This window comes from Mauremys reevesii, linkage group 7 (genome assembly GCF_016161935.1).
Source record: "Mauremys reevesii isolate NIE-2019 linkage group 7, ASM1616193v1, whole genome shotgun sequence".
NCBI classification, from domain to species: Eukaryota; Metazoa; Chordata; order Testudines; family Geoemydidae; genus Mauremys; species Mauremys reevesii.
Genome location: NC_052629.1, coordinates 87,106,864 through 87,131,216, shown reverse-complemented (window position 1 = coordinate 87,131,216; position 24,353 = coordinate 87,106,864). Strand labels below are relative to the sequence as shown.

General features: G+C 41.1%; 1 protein-coding gene across 14 annotated transcripts in view; it reads right to left on the bottom strand.

Moving 5' to 3' along the window:
- The window catches only part of SLC6A1 (solute carrier family 6 member 1), a 164,900-nt gene that overhangs the window by 29,631 nt on the left and 110,916 nt on the right, over positions 1-24,353 (bottom strand). For 12 of the 14 annotated variants that reach the window (XM_039481420.1, XM_039481415.1, XM_039481417.1 and 9 more), the window contains 6 exons: positions 20,617-20,729; positions 18,089-18,220; positions 17,317-17,419; positions 15,809-15,909; positions 9,365-9,532; positions 2,697-5,161 (listed from right to left, as the gene is read on the bottom strand). In XM_039481420.1, coding sequence (XP_039337354.1) covers positions 5,057-5,161; positions 9,365-9,532; positions 15,809-15,909; positions 17,317-17,419; positions 18,089-18,220; positions 20,617-20,729 — 722 coding nt within the window. In that variant the 3' untranslated portion in view covers positions 2,697-5,056. Of the gene's footprint in view, positions 1-2,696; positions 5,162-9,364; positions 9,533-15,808; positions 15,910-17,316; positions 17,420-18,088; positions 18,221-20,616; positions 20,730-24,353 lie in introns of those variants that run through there. The other 2 variants (XM_039481419.1, XM_039481421.1) reach the window with 1 other exon arrangement.

Below are 24,353 nucleotides of genomic sequence, written 5' to 3'. Positions count from 1 at the left end.
ACAAACAAGTACATAGCACACAACAGCAGCCTCCAGCATCTGACAACCCTTTGGTGCCTCTGAAAATTGAATATAGCAGAACAAGCTTTTCTTTTGCATGCTGTATTAGTTATAGCAATGTAACTGAAAGGAAACCTGGCTAAATGCAGTGTAGTCACATGGGACTTGATCATGCTAAACTGTCTTCTCGCAGTGTTTAGCCCAATTAAATAATTGTAGGCATTGCATAGAGGGGTCTTGTGTTCCCCACACAGCTTAGATTTTTTGGGGGTGAACACTAAAACACCAGCATTATTTTAGAGTTAAAGCACAAGTAGTTCAATGAATACTCCTGATAACCAAATATAAGAAGTTCATAGGAGGTGTGCTGGAGGGAAGAAGTGACCTTATTGGCATTTTCTCATCCAGTTCCTGTCAGGATTCCTTCAGGACAGGGAGAGAAAGTTCCTCTGGGGGAACATGGAAATATCACCGTGTTAACTAGCTATCGTTAAACTAGAACTGCTTTCCTTGCTCATGCCTGGTTCAGGGCCAATGCTACTACCTGCCCGAAATGTGGTGTTTGCATGTGATGTTTAATTTAAAGACACTAGCCCACAAAATACCATGAATGAGATTTAGACTTGGTCCAAAATTTTCAAAAGAAACATGTGTTTGGAAGTTGCCTCCACCCTCTCAAATAAGTTCCATGTTCTGATAAAATTGTAAAATAGTCATTTTCCTCCCAGTGGTTTTTGTTTTTTTTTAAAAACAAGGTGGGGGAAGAAGACCAGCGGGGGGGTGGGGAGGGGGAAATTAATTTAAAAACAAACAAACTAGGAGCACATTAAGACTCCAAAGCAGGGTTATGGTACACTCATCATGAAGCCAGCAGCAGCCTCGCTGTTGAGTGTAGGCATTGCTGGACTAGGACTAATTGGGGAAGTGCACCTTTGTCAGGTAAGGGAGTATTTGCACTAACTTTGAAGTAACTGTTTTTCAGAGACCCAGGCAATGGAGAAAAGCCAGGCCTGGGGTTAATGTTCTCCTGCTTCCAGTTTGGGGAAAGAGGTAACTGCCATGCCTCTGTGCATCCCAGGCAGCATTTTAACATAAAGCTCATGCTAGAATGCTTCATTCCATTACAAATGGCTTTCCCTTTGAAAATATACACAACCAGGAGTGCCTAGTAATTACAAGGGTTTAGCTTTTCAAAGCTGCCTAATTTTAATGGAATTTGGTTGGCTAAAGCAGCTTTGAAAATTTCAGCCAATAAGTAGATATTTTAGGCTTTTCTACAGTTTTTACTTGTGTGGCTTTTTTTAAAATGCCTAAACACTGATGGACTCAAACTGTTTCTTTCACTGCCAATTTTTTTATCTCCTGTGTTTCATCTTCCTAATGGATCAGCACCCACCATGAGTACTTTGTTGTTGGTTCATTGTCATCTCTGTTATGGTAGGTTTCAGAGTCACTCAATAACAGACCTGAGGGTGGCAATTTTGCAACAGAAAAGCTTCAAAAACAGACTCCAAGGAGAAACTGCTGAATGCGAATTGATATGCAAATTAGATACAATCAATTTAGGCTTGAATAGATACTTGGAATTGCTGATCCATTACAAACATTGAATCTATCTCCCCATGAAAGTATTCTCACACTTCTTATCAAACTGTCTGTACTGGGCTATCTTGATTATCACTTCAAAAGTGTTTTCTCTTACTTAATGGGCCTCTCAGAGTTGGTAAAACAACTCCCACCTTTTCATGCTCTCTGTATGTGTATATATATCTCCTCACTATATGTTCCATTCTATGCATCCGAAGAAGTGGGCTGTAGCCCACGAAAGCTTATGCTCAAATAAATTTGTTAGTCTCTAAGGTGCCACAAGTACTCCTGTTCTTTCTGTTATGGTAAACTCCTGAAGTGTTGTTGAAATTCACTGCTGCATCACAGCTGGGAGCAATACATTGCTTTTTGTCAGCACCATAAAACATGGTTTGTTTGTTTTTATTGCTTGGCAATGGAATAGTGTTTTATTTACAAAGAAGTATCAGGCTTGCATTACCCGATCCTACTTTGGTGAGTAACTCATACAGGTATATACCGTGGGCCAGATTCTCCATGGCCTTGTATTGTCTATAGTTGTTTAGGCCTTAATACAGCTAAGCATGTGCTAAAGTCCTTCCTTATTCAGCAAAGCACTTCAGCAGGAGCTAAATCCCATTGCCTTCAGGGCTTTGCTGAATCAATGTCTTATGCCTGTCCAATGTGGATACAAAATGCTTCCTATACAACTTGCAAGGCAGTGGGAATCAGGCCAACTACATTCCCTGGGAACACTTGGGGAAGGGTTATTTACCGTAGTGAGGATTCCACAATTGGATCCTTTACTCTCTGGTTTCTACATAACCAATAATGGTGACAGTTGTGTGCTACTGCTACTGCAAGAGACCTGAAATAAAGAACCGATTGGTTTGGGAGGGGTTATACAACACCTTTCCTGCGATCCTTGGTTATTGTGTAATTACAGACAAATTATTGACTAATTTATAATTGCACCATAGTGATAGATAAATACACCTATACAGAGTGTGATAACACTAATTTCTTAAAAGTTTAGAATTAGCTTTATTTTCTATCCCATGAAGCAATCTGAACAAACCTTGTGTTCACCTAGTACAGGATATAAAATAATCACATCATTTAATGTATAATATAACCTTTATTTTTTTTCTAAACTCTTGGAAAGTTACATAACAACCGTGCTTTAATTATGACACCATGTATAGACATTTAAAATGCATCTTAATTTATAAATATTTTACATTTGGTCCATAGAACAGGTTGCAATTTACTAAATAATACTGTACTCTTTTAAACAGGCTCTGTATATATTTTAGAATATGTATATATTACATATATATTTTTATATAGAGATAGATTTGCTTGGTGTTCAGAGAATAATTCCTTATTGCAAAAAACATATATGATCATACAATAATTTTTCTTCTTTAGGGCAAATACTACAAAAAGATACAGCTATTCACAGTTTACACACAGTAGTTCTACAACACTATTTTTGTGCTATATATGATAATAGTTTGTACAGCGCTCTGCTAAAGAGCAGGTCTGCCAAACATCTGTCATAATTGTTTACAATCAAACATTAAATACTGCATTTTTCTTAGAACAACATGGGACTTGATTACATTTAACAATAAAGCAAAAGTTGGAATTTTTCTTCTTAGTCTAATGAAAATCACAATTATCATGTGTACATATGATATATGTTTTTTTTCCCTAAACCCTGAAAACTTACAAGACTTTTGCATTTAGGTATGAATTCAGCTATAGACATTTAGAATGTATCTTAGATTTCAGAATATTTTTTACAGTTGACCTATTGTATGAAACAGTTTGGAAGCTACTAAACAATACTTTGTGATTTTATGACATAGGTTGAAATGTGTGTATATATATATTTTCTACAATAATGTGCTTGACATTCTGAGAATAATACCTTATTGCAAGAACATATGTTTGTCACCTTCAGACAAAAAACAACAAAAAAACGACGTTCACAGTTAGTTAATATGTTTTTCACATAGTAGTTCTACATAAAATGTGTGCTATCTAATATCGTACGTTGCACAAAAGTTTGCTGAAAAAGCATGTTTCATTGCACAGTTCTGTCAGAGTCATTTACAATCAAACATCAAATACTGCATTTCGCATAACTCTTGCCATCCTACTTATAGCTGCCAAATAAGAAACGCTGAATAGGGCTTGATCTTGCATTCTCTACACAGGAAGAACTTTCATTAGCTTCAGTGGGAGTTTTAGCTGTGTGGGAAATTCAGAGTAGAACCCATAATGGAGCTTTTTGTATTATAGCAATAACCTTGTGCTTTCATCATCACCACGAACAATATGTATATCAGTGAAAAAAATCAAAAGAATAAAAAATTTGTCTTCAAAGTGCTAGAGCGGTCCACAATGTATAATTTATTTGTTAGTTGCAAACTGTGTTGAAAGACTGAATACCACAGTCCATGATCTAAAGCTCTAAATTAGAATTATAGGGAGATGGTTCAATATTTAAACTATTGTTTCGGTTTCTATTTTGGTGGCAATACAATATTCTTGTTAATGGTGCAATATAAACAGAAACACTACCTGGCTTCAACTACACATAATTTTGTATTGCTTTAACCTGGGAATCTTAGTAAAAGCTCATAATCATTTCATATTATTGTGTATTTTGCTAAAACATTAGAATGAAACATTTTGCTTCTACAATGTGTATCTGAAATTTATAAATATAAAAATAGAAATAAAATGTTTTTAAAAGATACAGTATATTTCACTATATGTCTATATTATGAGTTTGTGGAAGTAAATGCAGAATGCCTAAGTGTAGATAATGCATTTAACTAGTATGTAAGAAATTGTTTATACTGTATTTATACAAATATCAATCAAATTGAACATGTATTGGAATGGTTTATAACACAGCTAAACTTAAGTTGCCTGAAAAATAATTAAAGAGAACCAAAAAAAGAATAGTATTTGTTAATACGAATTTCAAGAGTGAAATTTTCATTGGAAATCATCTGTGTACAAAATTCTTTGTCTGTAAAAAACAGCTTTCAAATTTAATTGTACTTCCTGCCAAGTCAGAAATAACAGTCTTGGGATTCTGCTGTAAGAAATATTATCATTAAACTACTAAAAATCATCAGCACAAAACATCAAATTGTTATGCTAAAAGATAGATTAAAAATGTCCTGCACCTTAGTTTACAAATTCCAAGATAGTTAACTCTTATTGTGAAAGGATAAAAACATTAACAGTCTGTGGATTGCCAGAAAACATAACACTTCCAACATCTGGGCCCCCCAAATGGTTTGATCGTACCCCCATCAATTCCCTTATAGTGGTGATGGTCTTTTTTTCTTTTTTGCCACTAGAGGTAGGTAATTATATTCTCAGACATAAATTTGTGGTCATATTCAACCATATATTTTGTTTTTGTTTTTCCAGGGTAGCATTTGTACCTTTCCAATACAGACATTTAGATATATGCCTCTTTGTTTGCAGAGTTGCTCTGCTGGGCCTGGTCCGGACCATTTTCAGGATGAGTAATGTCTTCACTTGGCTGAATCATTACTTGGATGCGCTATTTTAAATAATAAAAAATAAATAAAAAAAGAGTAAGAAGAAGTCAATGAATATTTCTAAACTTCACGTCCAGTCTAAACATCTTTCTCTGGCCATTGCTGTTGAGAGACAAAACCCTGTCCATTCCACCTGCTGATGCAAATGTTTAAATATCTATGCTGTCACATTTGCTAAACATCTTAGTAACGAACACCATGAAAAGTGAGTATTTGGTCTTCTTAATCAGGACAGGAATGGAAATTATTTATAAATGGAATTTGGCTTAATCAAGAGGAAAGGGTTTCTGCTAGGCAAATCATACATTTTTGGAAACAAACCGTGTTCCAATTATTGCATAAGATGCACCCAGACATCAACACACTTTGATAGTTTTGGTTAGCTTTTGACATTGTGTTAAAGAAAACAATGTTTAATGACATTGAAGAGCTTATTCCCCCTGTCACAATGCGTGGCTTTAGACCGAACAGTGCTGCTAACTGTCTAACTTTAAACAGTTTGGCTTACATTGTACATGATTGCTATACTTTTTTCCTCCCTTCATGTTTTTATTATTCAGGAAATATTAAAAAAAGAAGGTGTCTGAGCCTCAGTCACTTTCTGTAGCTCACTTGAAATCAGGGGCGGCTCTAGGAATTCTGCCGCCCCAAGCAGGGCGGCGCATCGTGCAGTGCGCTCTGGCGGTTGCCGGTCCCGCGGCTCCGGGGGACCTCTTGCAGACGTGCCTGCGGAGGGTCCGCTGGTCCCGCGGCTCCGGTGGACCTCCCGCAGGCATGCCTGAGGATGCTCCACCAAAGCCGCGGGACCAGCGGCCCCTCCGCAGTCATGCCTGTGGGAGGTCCGCCGAAGCCGCCTGCCGCCCTCCCGGCAAAATGCCGCCCCAAGCACGCGCTTGGCGCACTAGGGTCTGGAGACGGCCCTGCTTGAAATCATAATCCTGCATTGGTAATGTCAACGGTCCTGAGTGAAAGTTCTTTAGGAAAAGACTTGCAGGATTGAATCTGTGATCAGCAAGTAAGTTTTAGAGCTGGTCAGAAAATGGAATTTCCATTCTGTGGGGAATTCCAACATTTAGACATTTGTTTTCATCCTGCAAAAAGGTGAAAAATAATCTTAACTAGAAATTTCTGACCCTCTACAGAAGATCACTTTGAATTTTGGATGAAGGTTAACATTGTTATAACTTTATCTGCATGGTTTGCCTATCTATAGTTAGCAGTCACACTCTATATTCAGTTACTATTTATAGTTTATGAAGGGTTGATAAATGATGTTTTAAAAATAGCTAATCAAATGTTATAGATTGTTTGAGTCCAATTTATAACTACACACAGTCTGCTGCTATTCTTTTAAATGTCTATAATGTTACTTGTGTCTGTAATCATTTATCAATACTTTCTAAATAGAATCTTAAGATAAAGGGTAACCAAGTTGGTGAACTTCTGTCATGTTATCATATATCACCTCCGAAAAGCTGATCTGCTCCTAAGGTTCTATTTCCATGTAAATATCCCAGTACTAATAACAATTAAGGAAAAATATGACACACCATCAGTGTCTCAAAAAACAGAAAGTTTTTCATAGTCTTCCATGAAACATCAGTGAGGCTTTAAGGCTGAGTAAAGACAAGTGTTTGGGCAGCAGATTTGAGCAATTCAGGAGACATCACTAGTCAACTGTGCTTAGGGTCATCTGTCTTCTTGCAAGGATTGCTGTTTATAAACTGACTTAAGGAATATTCTAGAAAATCTGACATTAATCTGACAAGCTTTGGCTCCTACAGTCATGAAGGGAGGAAATAGATATTCCTGCAATTTTGCTGAAGGAATATTTCTCTGAAACAAGAATCACAATGTATAAAGTATGTGCTCAGATAAAATCTATTTGGTGATAATGTTAGTTATATAATGAAATATGTAACATTTTGCTGTTCTATGGCAGCATCTGTCTGATGGTCTCAAACAGCTTTAGAAATATTAATGGTATAAGCCTCTCAACATCCCTGTTAAACTGGAAGTGCTGAAATCCCCATTTTATAGATGGGAAAACGAGGCAGAGAGAGATTAAGAATACACTTGCAGAATGAAAAAAAGACCTTTATTCACGTTGTTTAATGGAAAGACTAAACAATGGTAAAGCATAATTGTATTCAATGGACCTGATTTCTGAGGCAATTTCCCTGCTGCCAGAACAGCACTTTGGGGCACTGGGCAGACAGACATAAATTAAAGCAGCCTCCAGGCTGCTCAACTATGTGAGGGGCCAGAACAGCTCCAAGATGGGAGAACACAAAAGTGGGCTAAGGCTTCCTTTGCTGCCACCCCTGTCCCCGCACCCCCTATCCTACACCACAGCTTAACCACACCACTGGATCTGGAACAATATGTATGGGGATATTTTTGGGTGGTCAAGACAGATTTCTCTCTCTCAGGTTCGGAGATTCAGGCCAAAAGGGACCATTATGATCATCTAGTCTGATTTCCTTCATGGAACAAATGATGAAACCTCACCCAGTGATTTTTGCATCAAGCCCATAACTTCGGATTGAGCTATAGCATATCATTTGGAAGTCTCCTCTCAAGTTAAAAATCTTCAAGTGACTGAGAATCCACCACATCCCTAGGTCTTCACTTCCCTCATTTCTGGAGGACTTTGGGAAGATCTTTTAGGGTGCAAATAATGATATTGCACAAAGCTTATCTCCCTCCCCTAGGGAGGGGCCCACTTCAAGAGGCAGAGCTGTCACTCATGCCATGGCCTCGTGTGACATCACTATCCCAGGGAAGTTAGGAGCCCATATACCTTTGAGGATCTAGGCCTTTCTAAATACACATTTATGATGTCGCCTTCATACATGCTAAAGGAGCCAGGAAGGGCAAAAACCAAACACTTGGTGTTGGCTTATATGTCACCTTTCAGTGACTTGCTCCAAGACAGCAGGAAGTTTGTGAGAAGCCAGGAACAGATCCCAGATCTCCCAGTGAGAGGTCCAGTGCAGCGTGCACTGGCCTATCCTGCAGCCTTTGCTCATGAGAGTAGTCACACAAAAATAATAGGGCTACAGCATGTGGACTCCAGTTACACCATGCAGGATGTCCAGTCTCATCAAGAGCAGGGATCTAGGCAGGAGTGACCAATTTTTATTTCCTTGTGGGAATCATTATCTGTATGGATTTCTGGGGGTTTTATGTTCTTCAGCAGCAGCCAAATCATTCACGCATTACACAGGGAGAATTCTTATTCAACCTCACTGGGAATTTTGCCTGAGGAAGGACTGCAAGATAAGGCAGCAGAGCTCAGATTTTCCACTCTGCTAAGGCCACTTGGTGCTGTTACATCACTGGGGCAGGAGGGGTGAAGGTGGCGGGCTGGGGGCTTGGTGAAGCTGAGCTCCACAGCTGTAAGGGCCTTTATGTCAGCACCCCAAGTTAGCGCAGGATCCTGCTCTACATGGTGCTGAGGGCAGGCAACCACAACCATCTCTCTGTAGCCCAGAGCAGGTTGGACACAGTGGAGAATTTGGGCCCAGGTCTTCGATAACAGGGAGGGATAGTTCAGTGGTTTGAGCATTGGCCTGCTAAACCTAGGTTTGTGAGTTCAATCCTTGAGGGGGCCATTTAGGGATCTGGGGCAAAAATCAGTCTGGGGATTGGTCCTACTTTGAGCAGGGAGTTAGACTAGATGACCTCCTGAGGTCCCTTCTAACCCTGAGATTCTATAATCACAGCCCAGAGCCTCAGATGGTGTTAATTTGTCTAAAGCCACTTGAGTCAAAGGAGCTATATTGACTTGCTGCTGCGGATCTGCCCCACAGATCCCTAGAACTACGTCAGCCTTATCATTGATTTATTGTGTGTACTACTGTGCTACAGCTGCCTACTGTGTTAGGAGTAAATTGCACTTATTGGGCTAAAGATCAGCCATTTTGTTTGCTATCCTCGTACTTTGTAGCTGGCAGGCTTCCAGAGCTGACATTGTTACGGTAGCAAGCTATGTTAAGATCTGATGTCTTCAGAAAGACTATATGCTAAACTGAGGTCAGGAAGAGTAATCATGGCTTCCACATTCTTCCGTTCGCTGCAAAATGACTGAGCTAAGACAACTGATGCTAAGGCAACTAAGGTCACCAATCACATGTCAAGTATCACTGTATGTATAGCTTACAAAGTATAATCATGCTCACATAAAAGAAAAAAAAACTTACCTGTTTTAAGGAGCCTTTTAAGGTAAGAAACATGTATGCCATGTAGCCTGGAATCAGCACCATAGACGAGAGAGCCATGAACCAGCCAACCCCTTGGCCCCATTTTGGGAAAACATAATTGCCCATCTTGAGAGGAGTCATTTGCACAGCGCTGAAGATAAACACTCCCTGAAAAACATGGGAAAAAATAGTGAGACTTCGCTTTGACCTACATTCATCTCTGTGTCTTTCAAACAACTCTGCTGGACTTACTGGGCTCAATCCTCAGCCTGCCTCCACCCCCACGGAGAGGTGAGGAAAGGAAGTTAGGCAAAAAGTGTCCCCTTACTTCCCTGTATAAGCTGCCCACATCACAAGACCCTACTTGGGGATGGGGGATAGCAGTCACTGCTGCAAGGTGGAAGCACCTTGGTTCAACCCTCTCCACCCCACACTCTGTGCCAGCCAGCACAGCTGTGCCACTGCAGAAGGGGACGTGAACTGAGACAGGGAAACAGAGGGCATGGGTCACTTCTCTCACAGAACTAGGGGGAAGTAGGAACTGAATTTTGGCTGAGTCCCATTTTTGGCTCTGCCCTGCTTCAGTCCACCCCTGTGAGATGCCAAGAAGCATTAGTTTGAGGAATGGGAGGCATTTAACTGCTTTAGGCTTTTTACTGTAATACCCTGTAAAATGTTAAACAGCGTAACAGTTACTAAAAGAGATGTGAATCTGTGATGTATATACTAGCTGGATTGGGCCAAAGTTTGACTTGTGATGACTACTAGCTCATGCCAAAAACCGAAATGCCCCCTGTTGCAGGCTGATGCGGAAGTTATTGGTCATTGTTTAGTATCCCTTCAAAAACCTCCCAGGCAGGATCCAAAGATGCTCCATGACAAGAGACCATGTTCTGGACTAGGAGGTTGGCTTTGGTCTGCATGTTTTTGTGTATAAACTCCTTGACCTTTTAGCATCCTCAATGCATATTCCCTAGGCAGGTTATCTCTACTCAGGAATAGTTCTTGGAAGGTATGCGTGTGTGGAACTTAGCCAGAAGACAGAACAATGTTTTTGCAGTATATATGATGACATAATTTAAGAGAAAGGTGTTCTTTCTCTCAGGCCTTTTTCAAAGCACCTGCCAGAATTTTGGCCTATAGGGTTTTAAGTAAACACCCTCGTTAAAAGAACACAGCATCCTACAATTAAACAGCTTTGGCACATATTACAGCTTTTGGCCAGGTCAGCCATAACCATTCACTCAGGTCTAAAGCATGGCAGGTAGCATCTTAGCCCCAAAATGAAGGTATACTATGTGGACAAAAACTAACTGAAAAAGAACCATAGCTTTGGGTCAGCTACTCGCTAGTATAAAATTTTATTGCTCGATTTCAGTTGATAGAGCTATGCTGATTTATACCCGCTGAGGATCTGGCCACTTATTGAAGCTATAATTGCACATACAAAGAAAACAGGTTAGATTTTCACAAGTATGGCCAAATTTTAGTGTTTGTGGCTGCAGGCAACTGCTCATTCCCTCTTTTGAAACTGTGTCCCTAGTTCTTTCTTATTTCAGTTGCTGACTGTTGTATGCATTGGATTTAGGGTATAGATATACTGCATGTGATTCTTGTCAAGTTCTTACTCCTGTTAAATTACAAGACCAGAGAGAAGAGATCATGAGTGTGTGTGTGTGTCAGTTTGGGTGAATCTCCCAACTTAAAAATGTTTTGAAAGATGCCATTTCAACATTTTTGCAATGGAAAGTTTGGGGTTTTTCGAGTAGCAATAACTTAGTCTAACTTTCTTTTAATCCTGTTTGTTTAAACAGATCAAAATCAAAGCAAAACATGTCAATTGACCTGAACTGAATGCCTTTTTGGTTTAGTGGTTCACAACAGTGAAATTTTGACTCTCCATCCTGATTTGGGATGAGAGAATTTTTGAAATCTCCACTTCTCACTGGCCGGGGAAACAGTTTTCTGTCCAGTTCTAGTGGGAGCGCAATCTACTGACACTTGAGGCTAAAGTGGAGTTGTTGCAGATTTTTGTCTATATCACAGAGCAAAACATGGAATGGAAGGCCAGCACCTCCACTCACCAGGTACAATAGGACTGACTTTTGTTGGTAAGACAGAGAAAAGTTTTCAATATACTGTGTGTGGAATACCATTTGCTTTGTACCACCCTGATGCCATCTTGTACTAATTGGACTTGCACTATCAAGCGATGTCCATCTAATCCTCCATTCATCATGTTAAAAAAAATTACCTTTTGATATTTAATGCAGTCATTTTTCTATAAATTCACCAAACACAAAGTCCTTTCTTTCTTAGTCTGCTGCAAATGGCTAACGCAGCATACCTCAGGGGCAACCTTGTTAACTGAATCAAGAAAAAGCAAAGCTCACTTTGCTCACAAGTTCAACCTTTATTTTCAAAGGCCGCACATAGAAAGTTTTGCCAAAGAGGGAAATATAAGATGGCAGCTTTTAGATCACATTATCATCACCTGTGAACTCAATGTGAACAGTGGATTCCCAGAAATAAAGATTTTTACAATAAAAAGCAATTTTGCTCCCCTCACTCCTTCCATTGCAATTTATACAGTTTTCCAAACAATCTTTCTTTAATAATTGTTTTCAGAGAATTGAGAGGTGGGACACTGCATTTGGGGAATGGGTGAATGCAAGGAACACTCAGAATACTGTGTGTCAGTTCTCTTTAGTATTGTTGATTTGTTTGGCAGTGGCCTTCAGCTATTACAAATGATTGCTCATTAATCTTTTAATGAGTAAGGCACAAACTTTAACTGTACACATGCCTTATATATGATTCCAGAATCTGAATGCATGCATCTGTATGTGCGCTGTGTCTTGAACACAACCAAGAGCCAGTTTCTGATTCCTTCACTCACGGTGAGTGGTATCTAAGTAATCCTTCTGGTTTCAAATAGGACCACTGGTGAAGTAAGGTGTTTTTATTTCAGTGTAAGGATAGTAGAATCTGCCTCTGAATATGAAATAAAGAACTTCTTTCTGAATAGCTTGCATCCCATAATCTCTAATTTATACAAGAAAACCAGATAGTAACATGTTTGTAAAACAGGCATGGACTCCAGTAGCAAACCGTTAGCCTCCCAATTTGTAGAGTTATTTCTCCACGTAGGCCAGTGGTTCCCAGACTTTAACAACCTGTGAACCCCTTTCACTAAAATGTCAAGTCTCACGAACTCCCTCCTAAAAATGAATATTTCCAGGGATTTTCTCCTTTACCTGAGTATAAATTATAAAAGCAGTGATTTTGTAAATATAAAATGTGTGTTTATAACATGCTTATTACACACTATTTATTATTATTATTGTTTATCATTACAGTATTTTATTACATTATGAAAACGGCAACACTCTTCCAAGATCTAACTTTCTTAGCTTGTATCACTTTGAATACGCCTGTTATAAAACAAGGCTCCTATGTTTCATCAAGGAGTATCAGATGTGAAACAGCATGAAGGTAATTAAGGAGCCAACTCAAAGAGTTCCTCCTAAACAAGCATTCAGGCCCTGAGCAGTCCAGGCAAACAATGCACGTTACGACAAAGCTTAAATTTGTTCTTCATAATAATTTTAAAAACAACACTAGCTGCCTATTTAATTTAAAAAACAGCAAACAATATCCACCTCCCTTTCTATTTCTTTTAAGGAGTCTTGACGTTTAAATCTCCTCACTGTAATAGATCTGCTTGCTTTGATCTGCTTAGCTCTTGGAAGTCCAGGGGCTCCTGGCTGCTGGCCCTGTGCTGCCCGGAGGTCCCTAGGGACAGCTCTGTCTGCCATTAGGGATTTTTTTTCCCAAGAACTCCCTGTAACATTTTGTGAAACCATACACTTTATATTAAAGAATGACATTAACATGATGCTATGCTGAAGCTTAAACTCCTCAGCAGTCAGGAAATCCCATTTATTTGAAAAGTAACTAACTTCACCTTTTTTATTTATGCATTATGCAGTTTTCATAACATTGAACATTACATAACATTGAACAATGTGAGCTAGAGGGCTTAAAAGTCCGAATTATATGTTTTTGTAATGAATATAGTGACTTGTTATGAGCAAGTTAATGAAAAGTCCTTTTGTAACTTGTAAAACTTTCAGATTAATTGTAGTTTTTATAACATAATTGAAATTAAATGTAAATATATTTAAAATTAGTTTAGTGTTTCTCCCTACTAAATATAATATATGATGCAATACAATTAAATTTTTAGCTTTTATTAATAAAATATTAGATAATATTGTTAACATATTGGCCATAACCATAAAAAAAATTCGTTAATTTGACCAGTAGAAAGGATTTGCTGAACCAAATGAGAATGTTCCATCAAGTCTGCTTTTATCACTGGCTTCAACAGAGTTACTGCAGATTCACATCAGTATAACATCTAGCAGAATTTGGACCATTAACTTCAAATGAGACTTCCTGCATGATTCATGTGAAAATGATGTGACACTTGATTAACTATTTTTGCATCTCTACATATTCAACTCAAATTTTTAAATGTTCAGTAAGATACTTAAGCATGTGTCTGATTTTAAGCATGAGAGTAATTTCAGTAAAATCACAAGCTTAATGTCAGATACATGCTTACATACAAATGGGGTCTATGCAGTTATTAGAGATGATCAGAAAATGTTTCCTTCCCTTACCTATGAGAAACATTGATAGAAACAAAATCATTTAAGTCAAAACTGTCAGCAGAAATTTTAAACTTTTCATAAAAAAAGAAAACCCCTAACGCTGAAAGCTTCTGTTTTTTTAGCTTTTTGGATTTCTAATGAAAAATTCTTAGGAAAGTGGTTACTTTTTGTGGAAATTTTCATTTTAGTCAAAACCCCAATTTTCCATTGACCAGCCCTATTGATTATCCCTGGAAAGGTGAAATCATAACTCATATACACACAAGTGGGCAATGTTTCAAGATTTTTCTGCCTTATTTTTGTGGGGTTAAATCTCTCAATATTATCTTTGTGTTGAGTGCCCACAGAGACAATGAGCTTGAAGATGAGAAGGTTGAGAGAGGAACAGAAAAATGGAGGGCTGAGACCAGGGGTGAAAGTAATTTACAGGACTTACCAGTAGAGGGGGCGGGGGGTGGCCTCACCTGGAAGAGGCATGGCCTCAAGCAGAAGAGGCGGGGCCCCTCAAGATTTAAAGGCCCTGGGGCACCCGCTGAGGCTGGGAGTCCCAGGGCCTTTAAATCAACCAGAAGCTCCCAAGCTGCAGAGGTGGCTGGGAGCCCCCGGGGGCTCAAGGGCAAATTAAAGGGCCTGAGGCTCCGGCCGCCATGGGGAACCCTGAGCTTTGCCGGGCTGGGGCCGGGATTTAAAGGGCCTGGAGCTCCTGCAGCCGTGGGGAGCTCTGAGCCCTTTAAATCTCGGCCCCAGCCTGGCCACTGGAGCCGCGGGTGCGATTTAAAGGGCTCTGGGTTGCCTGCAGCAGTGGGCAGCCCAGAGCCCTTTAAATTCCCGCCGCGGAAGCCAGTGTGGTCCGGCACAGTGTACTGGCTCTTGGCGGTACGCCGTACTGGACCGTACCAGCTTACTTTCACCTCTGGCTGAGACCCTTCTGATGTAAGGAGACACAGCAATGTTCATTAAATATTTTCTCCTAAATTTAGCTCTCTATTTCCTCCAATTCGGTTAACCAAAACTCTAGTTAAAGAAAAGCTGCAGTTCTCCTCTCTCTGCTTATTAATCCTGAGAGAAATAAATATGGTTCATGCAGTTAAAGATATAGCTATAGTTTATGTTGCACAGAAACTCATCTGGATTTGTCAGCAAAGCAGATACCAGCAGCTGATGACTCAATCTGGTGGCACAGTCAACGGAATTCCATGAAGGAAGTGACTCCAGCTTGCAGCACTTACACATTCTGTTGTCTGTATTTGTAATGCCAGTGAAGGAATATAGTTTACAGGAAGTGGGCACTTTTGTGGCATTCTAGACCTTGAAACAGGACAGCCTTATGTTTAACGGTACACAGGGCCGGCTCCAGGCACCCGCGCAGCAAGCAGGTGCTTGGGGTGGCCAATGGTAAGGGGCTCTTCAGCGGCAATTCTGCAGCAAGTCCCTCTGCAGCTTTTTTTTCCCCGCCGCTTGGGGTGGCAAAAACGCTGGAGCCGACCCTGAAGGTACAGGATATACCATACACAATTTGCTATCTCCACCATCAAGCTACTCACCACTTCTGAAAGTATAAACCCTAGAATTCTGCATGTCATTTGTTTCTTAGACCAACTCCAAAAGATTGGCATTCCAGGGGCCTGATTCTTCTCTCTCTTATATTGGTCTTAACGGTCAAGATTTGTATTAATGTGCTAAGATAGCATGACTATATTCTAGCACATATTGAAGTCATTTGTATCCTTCATATCACAGTATAAATAATAATTTTGTTCCTTACTGCCACAATGATAGGAGTAAAGAAAGACCAGCAAAGTTTCCACCAGATGCAGGGTCTGTATCCCACCATTTCCTGGATGTTGTCATAAAATCTGTTAACACCTAAAACATAGAAATAAAAAGAAGAAATTTTTGTCTGCCAGACGATGAAAGCATAATGGGTCTGAGATAATAAAGACCCTTTTAGTGCACATTTAGTAATGTGGTCAAGGAGCATTTCTCTTGAAGTCTATACAGACTATGAAAAACTTTGCAGTTAACTGAACAGGAGAAAAAATGCATGCAAATGGCATGAAAAACAGGACTTTTATACATTGTTCTCATTCCACTACACTGAGAAAGGAGGCTATGCATCAAATCAGTGACGTTGTACCCATTCCTGCCAGCAGTCAGTTTAGCACCAGGAGTATGCTGAAAAGTTCCTTAACATCATTAGATTGCAATGACGACACACTCAGGTTAGCAAAAATTCCTCAAGTTTTGTTAGAATACAAGAGACTTAGTCTGGGATTTTCTAAAGAAGCCTTCATAATAGGAAAGGGAATGAGAGTGTTCTTTAATACCTTATACAGATGCATTAATTGCAAACAACAGTTTTTGTTTACGTGTACAATGTACCACTATTCTGTCATCCTCCAAAAAGTGCAAACCTGAAGATCTGCATATTGTCCTCATCTGGGATACCTACTGTTACATTTCTTTCTTATTCATATGTTGGATTCATATGGTGTATTGTTCCTTTCCATCCAAATATGGTTTATTCCTATTAAAGACCTCATTCAAAGCCCATTATAAGCAATGGAAAGTCTCCTACTGACTTCCGTGGGCTTTTGATCAAGCCCACAATGAAAATAAAAGTTGTTAAATTGTTCCTGTCTGACACAGAAATGATGATTGTTACCATTCTGGCTTGGACAAACATAATGAGGCAAACGGTAGTCAGTAAAGCCTTTACGTAAAGATTCACATATGGACATGACCATGTTTGGCATAAGCATGGAACTGGGGCCCTAACCAAATATCAAACTTGCAAACACCCAGGGCAGAATATTGTATACATTTTGTTGCCTTGCTCGTGCACAGGCAGCAACTTTTTTTCAGCAAGGCTTTTAATCTTCAAAAGAAAAAAAAATTGGGCCAATCTGTGTATCATCCAGCAGCGAAGACGCAAATAGAGCTGGATTGGAAGAAAACATCCTCATTCTAACATAGGATTACAAATAAATATGAAGACACACGTGTGTCACTTTCCTTCTCACAACTATTGATATTCTTCTCTGGGGCGTTTTAGAGAGGCATACACCATAAACCAAATTCTACACTAAGATGTGCATAACCTTCCAAGCCCTTGGGAGGTTGTACTCAATGTAAATGAAAGCAAAGTCTGGCCCCACATTTAGGTAAACAGAATACTGAACAAAATGGGTCTTAAGTGAAATTGGCTCATCTTTTCCAAAAAACTTATAGTCTCAGTACCCCATGCAGCATAGAGACAAACATATCACATACCATAGCACCAGGATATAGAGATACACTCAAAGAATACAAGAAACAATAGGCTCATTCCACTTGCAGAGTAGTAGTCAAACAGCTTGAACACATAAATTCCACCCTACGAGATACAAGAAACAAATGACTGAAGTTAGTACATTTCATCTAGTATTTGTTTTGAAGACAGGTTAACATTTCTCATTAATATTTTTGTAGTTATCTATTACTATTTTATAATTATTATTTAAAAATTGTAATTTATATAGTAATTTTCTGAAAAGCTATATAATGCTTAAGATTGTATTGATTTCCTTTTAGGAAATCAGTAGTTACCAAGAACTAGAATAATGTTAACTAATTAGCTTGCATATATAAATTACAAACCCCTGATTGGCTCTACACTCAGTAATTTTTCTGAACTAATTTGCAACCAATCAATTCATAATAAAAATGTTAATAATAATACTTTTTTTGTTTCATAGTGTTGTCATTTAAGGATTTCAAAGATCCTTAGGAACCTTGGATGAGATTCCCAACTGTGGTAAATCAGCATAGCTCTATTGACTTCAATATGCTAATCTTTGCATCTTGAGCAAATCTTTAGAGGGTAATGATAGTTTTTGTCAATCTCCACTTTCTGCCCTCTTTAGTAGATTTCCTTATAAATATATTAACCTTATAGCCACAGTGGAGGGTTTTTTCCATTCTTCACCTTCTTAGTGAAGTTGATTGAAACTATAAACATTGTAGGTAAGCTTGCAAAATAAAAATCCCTTTATATAAAACTTACCTGAGTAATGTTGGACAGTCCTATCAGATAGGAAATAACGCATACTACAGCAATGAAGATTTCTCTTCGAGTGCGTAATAACTTTGGAAATTCATCCACCAAAGCTGTTATGAATCCTTCCACAGTACAGAACTGCAAGTAGAGTTACAGGTTATACACAACACAATAAAACTGCGGTGTTAGATTTAGAGCAACATTTTCAAAAGCATTCAGCTCTGCCCTCCAGCTGCTCCCATTGAAGTCAATGGAAAATTCAGTAGATGCAACCACAGGCCAATGCTGAACACTTTTGAAAATCCCTTTTACTGGTTATTAAAATCTACAAAAAAAATTATCCTTCAGGCACAACTCTTACAAATTAACATATGCTTCGTACGATCAAGTGTTGTTTCTTTTGTGATGGAAGAAGTGCATATAGCCTAAGCAAACAATTGTGCATGTGCTTGTTTGGGATTTCTTACATGCAGAACATTAAATAATGCATAAAAGCTTGCCAGACTGGGCACCTCCATTGGAAGGTGAAAAACTCAGGGTTGGATCCTCATTTGGTGTATATCACCATAGCTCCATTCAGTCAATGGAATAATGCCAGTCTACACCAGCTGAGGATCTGAAACCCCATGGGGAAACCTAAGAAAAATGACCAATAGAAAGTTATTTCTGTGATGACAACTGAAATCATGTAAGCCTGCTGTATGTGAAGTTACAGTCATTTTTAGAAGTGAAATAATGACTTAGCCAATATTTGCAGTTCTTCTTATTAATGAAACATTTCATGCACTATAACTGATGGAGCAGTTAGACAGAAAAAAGAAGAAAGCCTGACAGCCTGTGGACATATCTTGTTTGTAATAATATTAGACTATCTTCCTCAGCTGTTACAGTAGCCTAGAGACAAGATCTCTCAAGAATATTTTTGACCCAATTAATTTCACAGTAGTTCCTCAGAGTGAATGTTGTGGTTTATTGTTTTTCAATGAACTCCAGGCTTGACGAAGGAAATATCAAAAATAAGAATCTTTGGTTTCTTTTCATATCTCTTGTCAAAATGCCTTGGTTTTCTTTTCTTTTCTTTTTTTTTAAACACTTCTTGGCAATGGCAGCAATCAATCAGAAAAACACAGAAGTTGGTTCTAATTAATTAAAGACTATTGCAGTACTAGTCATATTTAAGCAGTCCTGCAGGTTCGCATATGTACTATCAATGCCATATGATTTACTAATCAAATGGAGAATTGTTATTTGCTAAGGCCCCTTACACTGCAACTGTGTTCATGGATCCCTGCATCTATGATCAACTTCAGAACGGCTTTATACAGGGATTTCATGCTCGTGACCAGTGGAAGAATCATGGTCTACAAAGGTATTTTGTAAATTAATGGAATTTAGAGAAAATGCTAATACTATCACTCCTTTGGCAATTAAAATATAAGCCACCTAGTCCCTTTCTGTGCTGGAAATATGTTCTTGCAGCTGTATGAAGTTTTCCAGTTGTTATAAGCACTCTAAGTCCTGAAAAGATTTTCTCCAAAGTGTGATTCTTTCACTTCTTGTTTTTCAGTATGGCAAACTGGCAGAACAGCCGAGCTCTGTACTGACTATTCATTCCCAGGTGAAATTCAAGATTAAGGTTAACATGTATAAAGTCCTTTCTGGTTTAGGCCCCAGTATCTCAGAGACCTGATTCCTTTCCACACACTACAATGACAACTGTGCTAGGCTGTCTCTCTTCTGTTTGTCCCTCAGGTGCCAGAGACAAGGTTTCTCAGTAGTAGCCATTTGCCTCTTGAATTTGCACCTATGGGTTATACTTCTAATTCTGCAATTTACTACATTTAGAATGAGATGCAACATGGCCTTTTGGTCCACACCCTCTGCTAGCTGTAGGTTCTTGAGGCCCCCTCCACTTGGTTTACTAGCTAGACGTTTCCAGCTATCAGTGTAGCTGTTAAGTCAGGCACTGCAGGGAGCCATAGTGTATATAATTCCTTTGTCAGGAAATACTTGTTGCATCTAAACCTTTAAATTATGTCCAAATATTGCCTCAGTGACGGACACCTCAGAAATGTATATAATCAACAATATAAAATTGTTAATAATTAAGGGGGAGGCCCTTTTGTTTGCAGAGTACATATCCTGCATACTGTACCTACTTTTGTTGTAGCCGTTGACTCTGAGGTTTGGAACTAGCAGTTCCTGTGGAAAGGAAAGTGGCTCAGTACCAGTTGCTGGCCTTCAGAATATCCCAAACCCTTAGGTCCCCTCCCTCAGCTTTCCACCCATTGGACTAGAAGTGGTCCTGTACTCAATGATAGCTTACAGTGTGAAATGCACAGAAAGAGATACTGTCTGTCATTAGAAAGACAAGGTGAATCACCATTAAAAGATATTTACCTCACTCACCTTGCCTCTCTAATATCCTGGCACCAACATGGCTACAACAACACTGCATACTGTTCGTCATGTCATACCATACATATTACAGAAAATAAAGTATTTTTAAAAGAATCAACAGTAAGCAACATTACCTGGCTGTCAATTCCAAGCATAAGCAACATGGAGAAGAACAGAATTGCCCACAATGGAGAGATAGGTAACTGTGTCACGGCTTCTGGATAAGCTAAAAATGCCAGTCCAGGACCTGGTAACAGAAACAAGAGATGGGTTATTAATTGTATATCTTTATTTTAGCTTTGATACAATGCAACAGGATGGTGAAAGTATTTGCACTCTATGGTACTTGTGTTTTTGGTTTGTTTGACAGTCTGAAGACTAATGAGGTGCAAGTTGGGGTGGGATAGCTATATCACGGAAATAATAGAGAGAAAATAGACTCTGCTATAGGGAAAGAAGTGAGTGGTATCTCCGATTCAAATGTTGTAAATTAGAAGTATTTCAAAATGCTGCTCCTAAAAGGCTGCCTTTGTGAGTTTCAATACTGCAAATATGCTTGCCTCCCTGGGACAGAATTTGCATCTTCAGGCTCCTTGGTGAATTATCTCTGCCTTTAACCTACACTCAAACAGTTGGTGATAGCTGTAACTACAGCCAGAACAGTTCTTAGGAAATGTGGAGACAATTCCCCTCTGATATATGCAGAATAGATAAAATGAATATCAAAGATCGCTCTGATAGAGATGCAGATTCACTTTCCAATATTTAGAATAGGACCATTTGCTATTCCATGGGATGATTTCTATTGCAATATACATTACTCTAACATAAGAAGTGTCTTCTGACAGTGGTCAGGGCCAGATGCTTCAGAGAGAATGAACAGAACAGGGCAATTTTGAATGATCCATCCTGTCATCCAGCACCAGCTTCTGGCAGGTGGAGGTTTAAGGATATCCGGAGCATGAGGTTGCATTCCTGGCCATCTGGATAATAGCCACTGATGGACCTATCCTCCATGAATTTATCTAATTATTGTTTGAACTCAGTTCACAACATCCCCTGGCAATGAGTTTCACATGATGACTTCGCAATATGTGAAGAAGTACTTCCTTTTGTTAGTTTTAAATCTTCTGCCTATTAATTTCATCTGGTGATGACTAGTTCTTGTGTTATATGAAGTGGTACGTAGCATTTCGCTATTCACTTTCTCCAAACCATTCATGATTTTATTGACCTCTACCATGTCCCCCCTTAAACGTCGCTTTTCTAAGATGAACGGTCTCCGTCTTTTTAATCTCTCTTCGTATGGAAGGTGTTCCATGGCCCTTCTTATTTTCTTGGCCCTTCTCTGTACCTTTTCCAATTCTAATATATATTTTTTAAGATGAGGCAACCAGAACTGCACACTGTATTCAAGGTGTGGGTGTACCGTGGATTTATGATATTTTCTGTTTTATTATCTATTCCTTTCCTAATAGTTCCTAAAATTCTGTTTGAGTTTTTGACTGATGCTGCACATTGAGCAGATGTATTCAGGGAACTATCCACAATGACTCAAAGATCTCCTTCTTGAGTGGTGTAGCAGGGTGCTGCTGCAAGGGCACCTAATTAGCCCCTGCTCAGCCAGCCCCAATCAGGGGAAATAGATTGGGGCTGGGGAGAAGTCTGGTGCCTGGCCTCTGGAACTGGCTGCACCTGTGGGCCTGCTGATTGAAGAGCCATAAAGGCTGGCTGGCTGGCTGGCTGGCAGCCAGAGGGGGGGAGGGGTGGTGTGTGGAATGGCCAGGGAAAGGGTAGTCTCCAGGCTGGGAGAGACTCCCTGTAAAAGAGGAGATAGTAAGACCTGTACGGCTCTGTAAATAGTACCACTGGTGGTGGGAACTGTGTGTGAGTAAAAGCCACGGGTGCTGCATCAAGAAAAGGCTCGCAGTGCTTTATTGGAACAGCAAAGAGCTCAGCAGCAGGGGAGGCCGAGGAAAGGACCCAGTTACATGTGGGGGCTTGTCCGGGATCCTTGCCATAGACGCAGTGTGGCGGCCTGGGCATGGAGAGCACCCTGCAATGGCTTGCTGAGCAACAGACTGAAATGCAAAAGACGCTACAGTCCTTCCAGGAGTCCCACCAGGTGGAGCGGCAGGCTCTCCTTGTTTGGCAGACAGAGCAGCAGAAAGCCCTCCAGGACTTCATCAAAGAGCAGTCGACTGTACAGAAACAGCTCCTGCAGAGATTGGTGAGTCCTGCTGTGGGAGATGGTACCCAGACTCCAGGCCTCAGCCTTTGTAAAATGACCGCCGATGACCCCGATGCCTTTTTGGGTACCTTTGAGCGGGTGGCCCTGGGCGCTGGTTGGGACCGGACCGTCTGGGCCCTGCGGCTGGGCCCTTATCTCACCGGGGAGGCACAGGCCGTGTATATGGCCCTGACGGAGACCCAAGCCAGGGATTACGATGCGGTGAAGGCGGCAATCTTGGACCGCCTCAGGCTGTCGGCCGAGAAATACCGCCAGAAGCTTTGGGCAGCCTGGTGGACAGGGCGCGTGTGACCCCGGGCCTTTGCGCAAAAGTTAACGGACTGGGCAACCCGGTGGCTGAGGCCCGATGCCCACATGGTGGGCTAGATAATGGACCAGGTGGTCCTTGAACAGTTTCTACAGGGCCTCCCTGACAGTGTGCGGGTTTGGGTGAGGCGACATCAGCCGGCCACTCTGGAAGCGGCCGTGCAAAGGACCGAGGAGTATGTGGAGGTTGACTTCCCAGTGAGGGATCACTGAGTCCCGTGGGACCCAGAGGGGGGCAGGAACCCCGTGAGCACGGCGGGGTGAAGCTGCCGGATAAACGATGGGAGGAGCCCAAGGGGACCCCTAGCCGCCCGGGGCAGCTCGTGTGTTAGCGGTGTGGTCAGCTGGGACACAAAAGTCGGGACTGCCCGGTGATGGAGTACGGGGCGGCGGACTTTTGTGGATGGACTAGGAGTGGGGTAGGGGAAAGGAGGCGTGGGTTGGCCACCATCCCGGTGCGGGTAGGGAAAAGACCCCAGAGGGGTCTGGTGGACACGAAGCCGCACTGGCTTATCCCTGGGGGACGGATGTGGGTGGAATGCATCCATGGGGATAGGGAATGTTGTCCCGTGGCCCAGGTACCTCTTGAAGTGGACGGGCGGTTTACCTGGAAGCGGGTGGGGGTAATTGAAGGGTTAGCTTACCCCGTGGTCCTAGGGCAGGACTGGTGCTTTCCCCTGAGGGGAAAGGCGGATGTGGGGAAGCGACTGGGAAAGAGAACCCTGGAAAGGGAGGGCAAGGCCCTGGGAGAGGCGGATCCGGAGCAAGGGAAGGCCCTACAACCTCCAGGGGGAAAATTAGAACAGCCTAGACAACTGAGCCAAAATAGCAAACAGGGGGGAATGACTGAGAAGCCCAGGGAGCTCCTGGGACAGGACCACCTGGGGGAGGGAGCCCTTGGGGAGGTAGAAGACGATCAGCAGGGGGAGGCCCCGCAGCACAGGGGCGGAGGGCCTGGACCGGAACCGGGGGGCCAACTCGGAGCAGCGGGCTCTGAGTCAACACCCCCAGTGAAGCAGGAGGAGGAGCCTCGGGAGCCTCGGGACCGGCCGGCCCAGCTGTGTGAATGGTGTGAGGACCTCTGGGTGAGGGTGGACCTGTGGGGTGCCCCACCCCCTACTGAATGCACCTTTTGTGGGTGGCGTGTGCCAAAGCCCCAGCGGGTTGTTCCTGGGGGTCCCTCAGCTGGGCAGGGGGCCCCACCGCATAGTATTGTCCCAGGCCGAAGGAAGCGAGGTTGAGGGAGACCAGGCCTGGCGCCAGCTTAAGGGGGGAGGTATGTAGCAGGGTGCTGCTGCAAGGACACCTAATTAG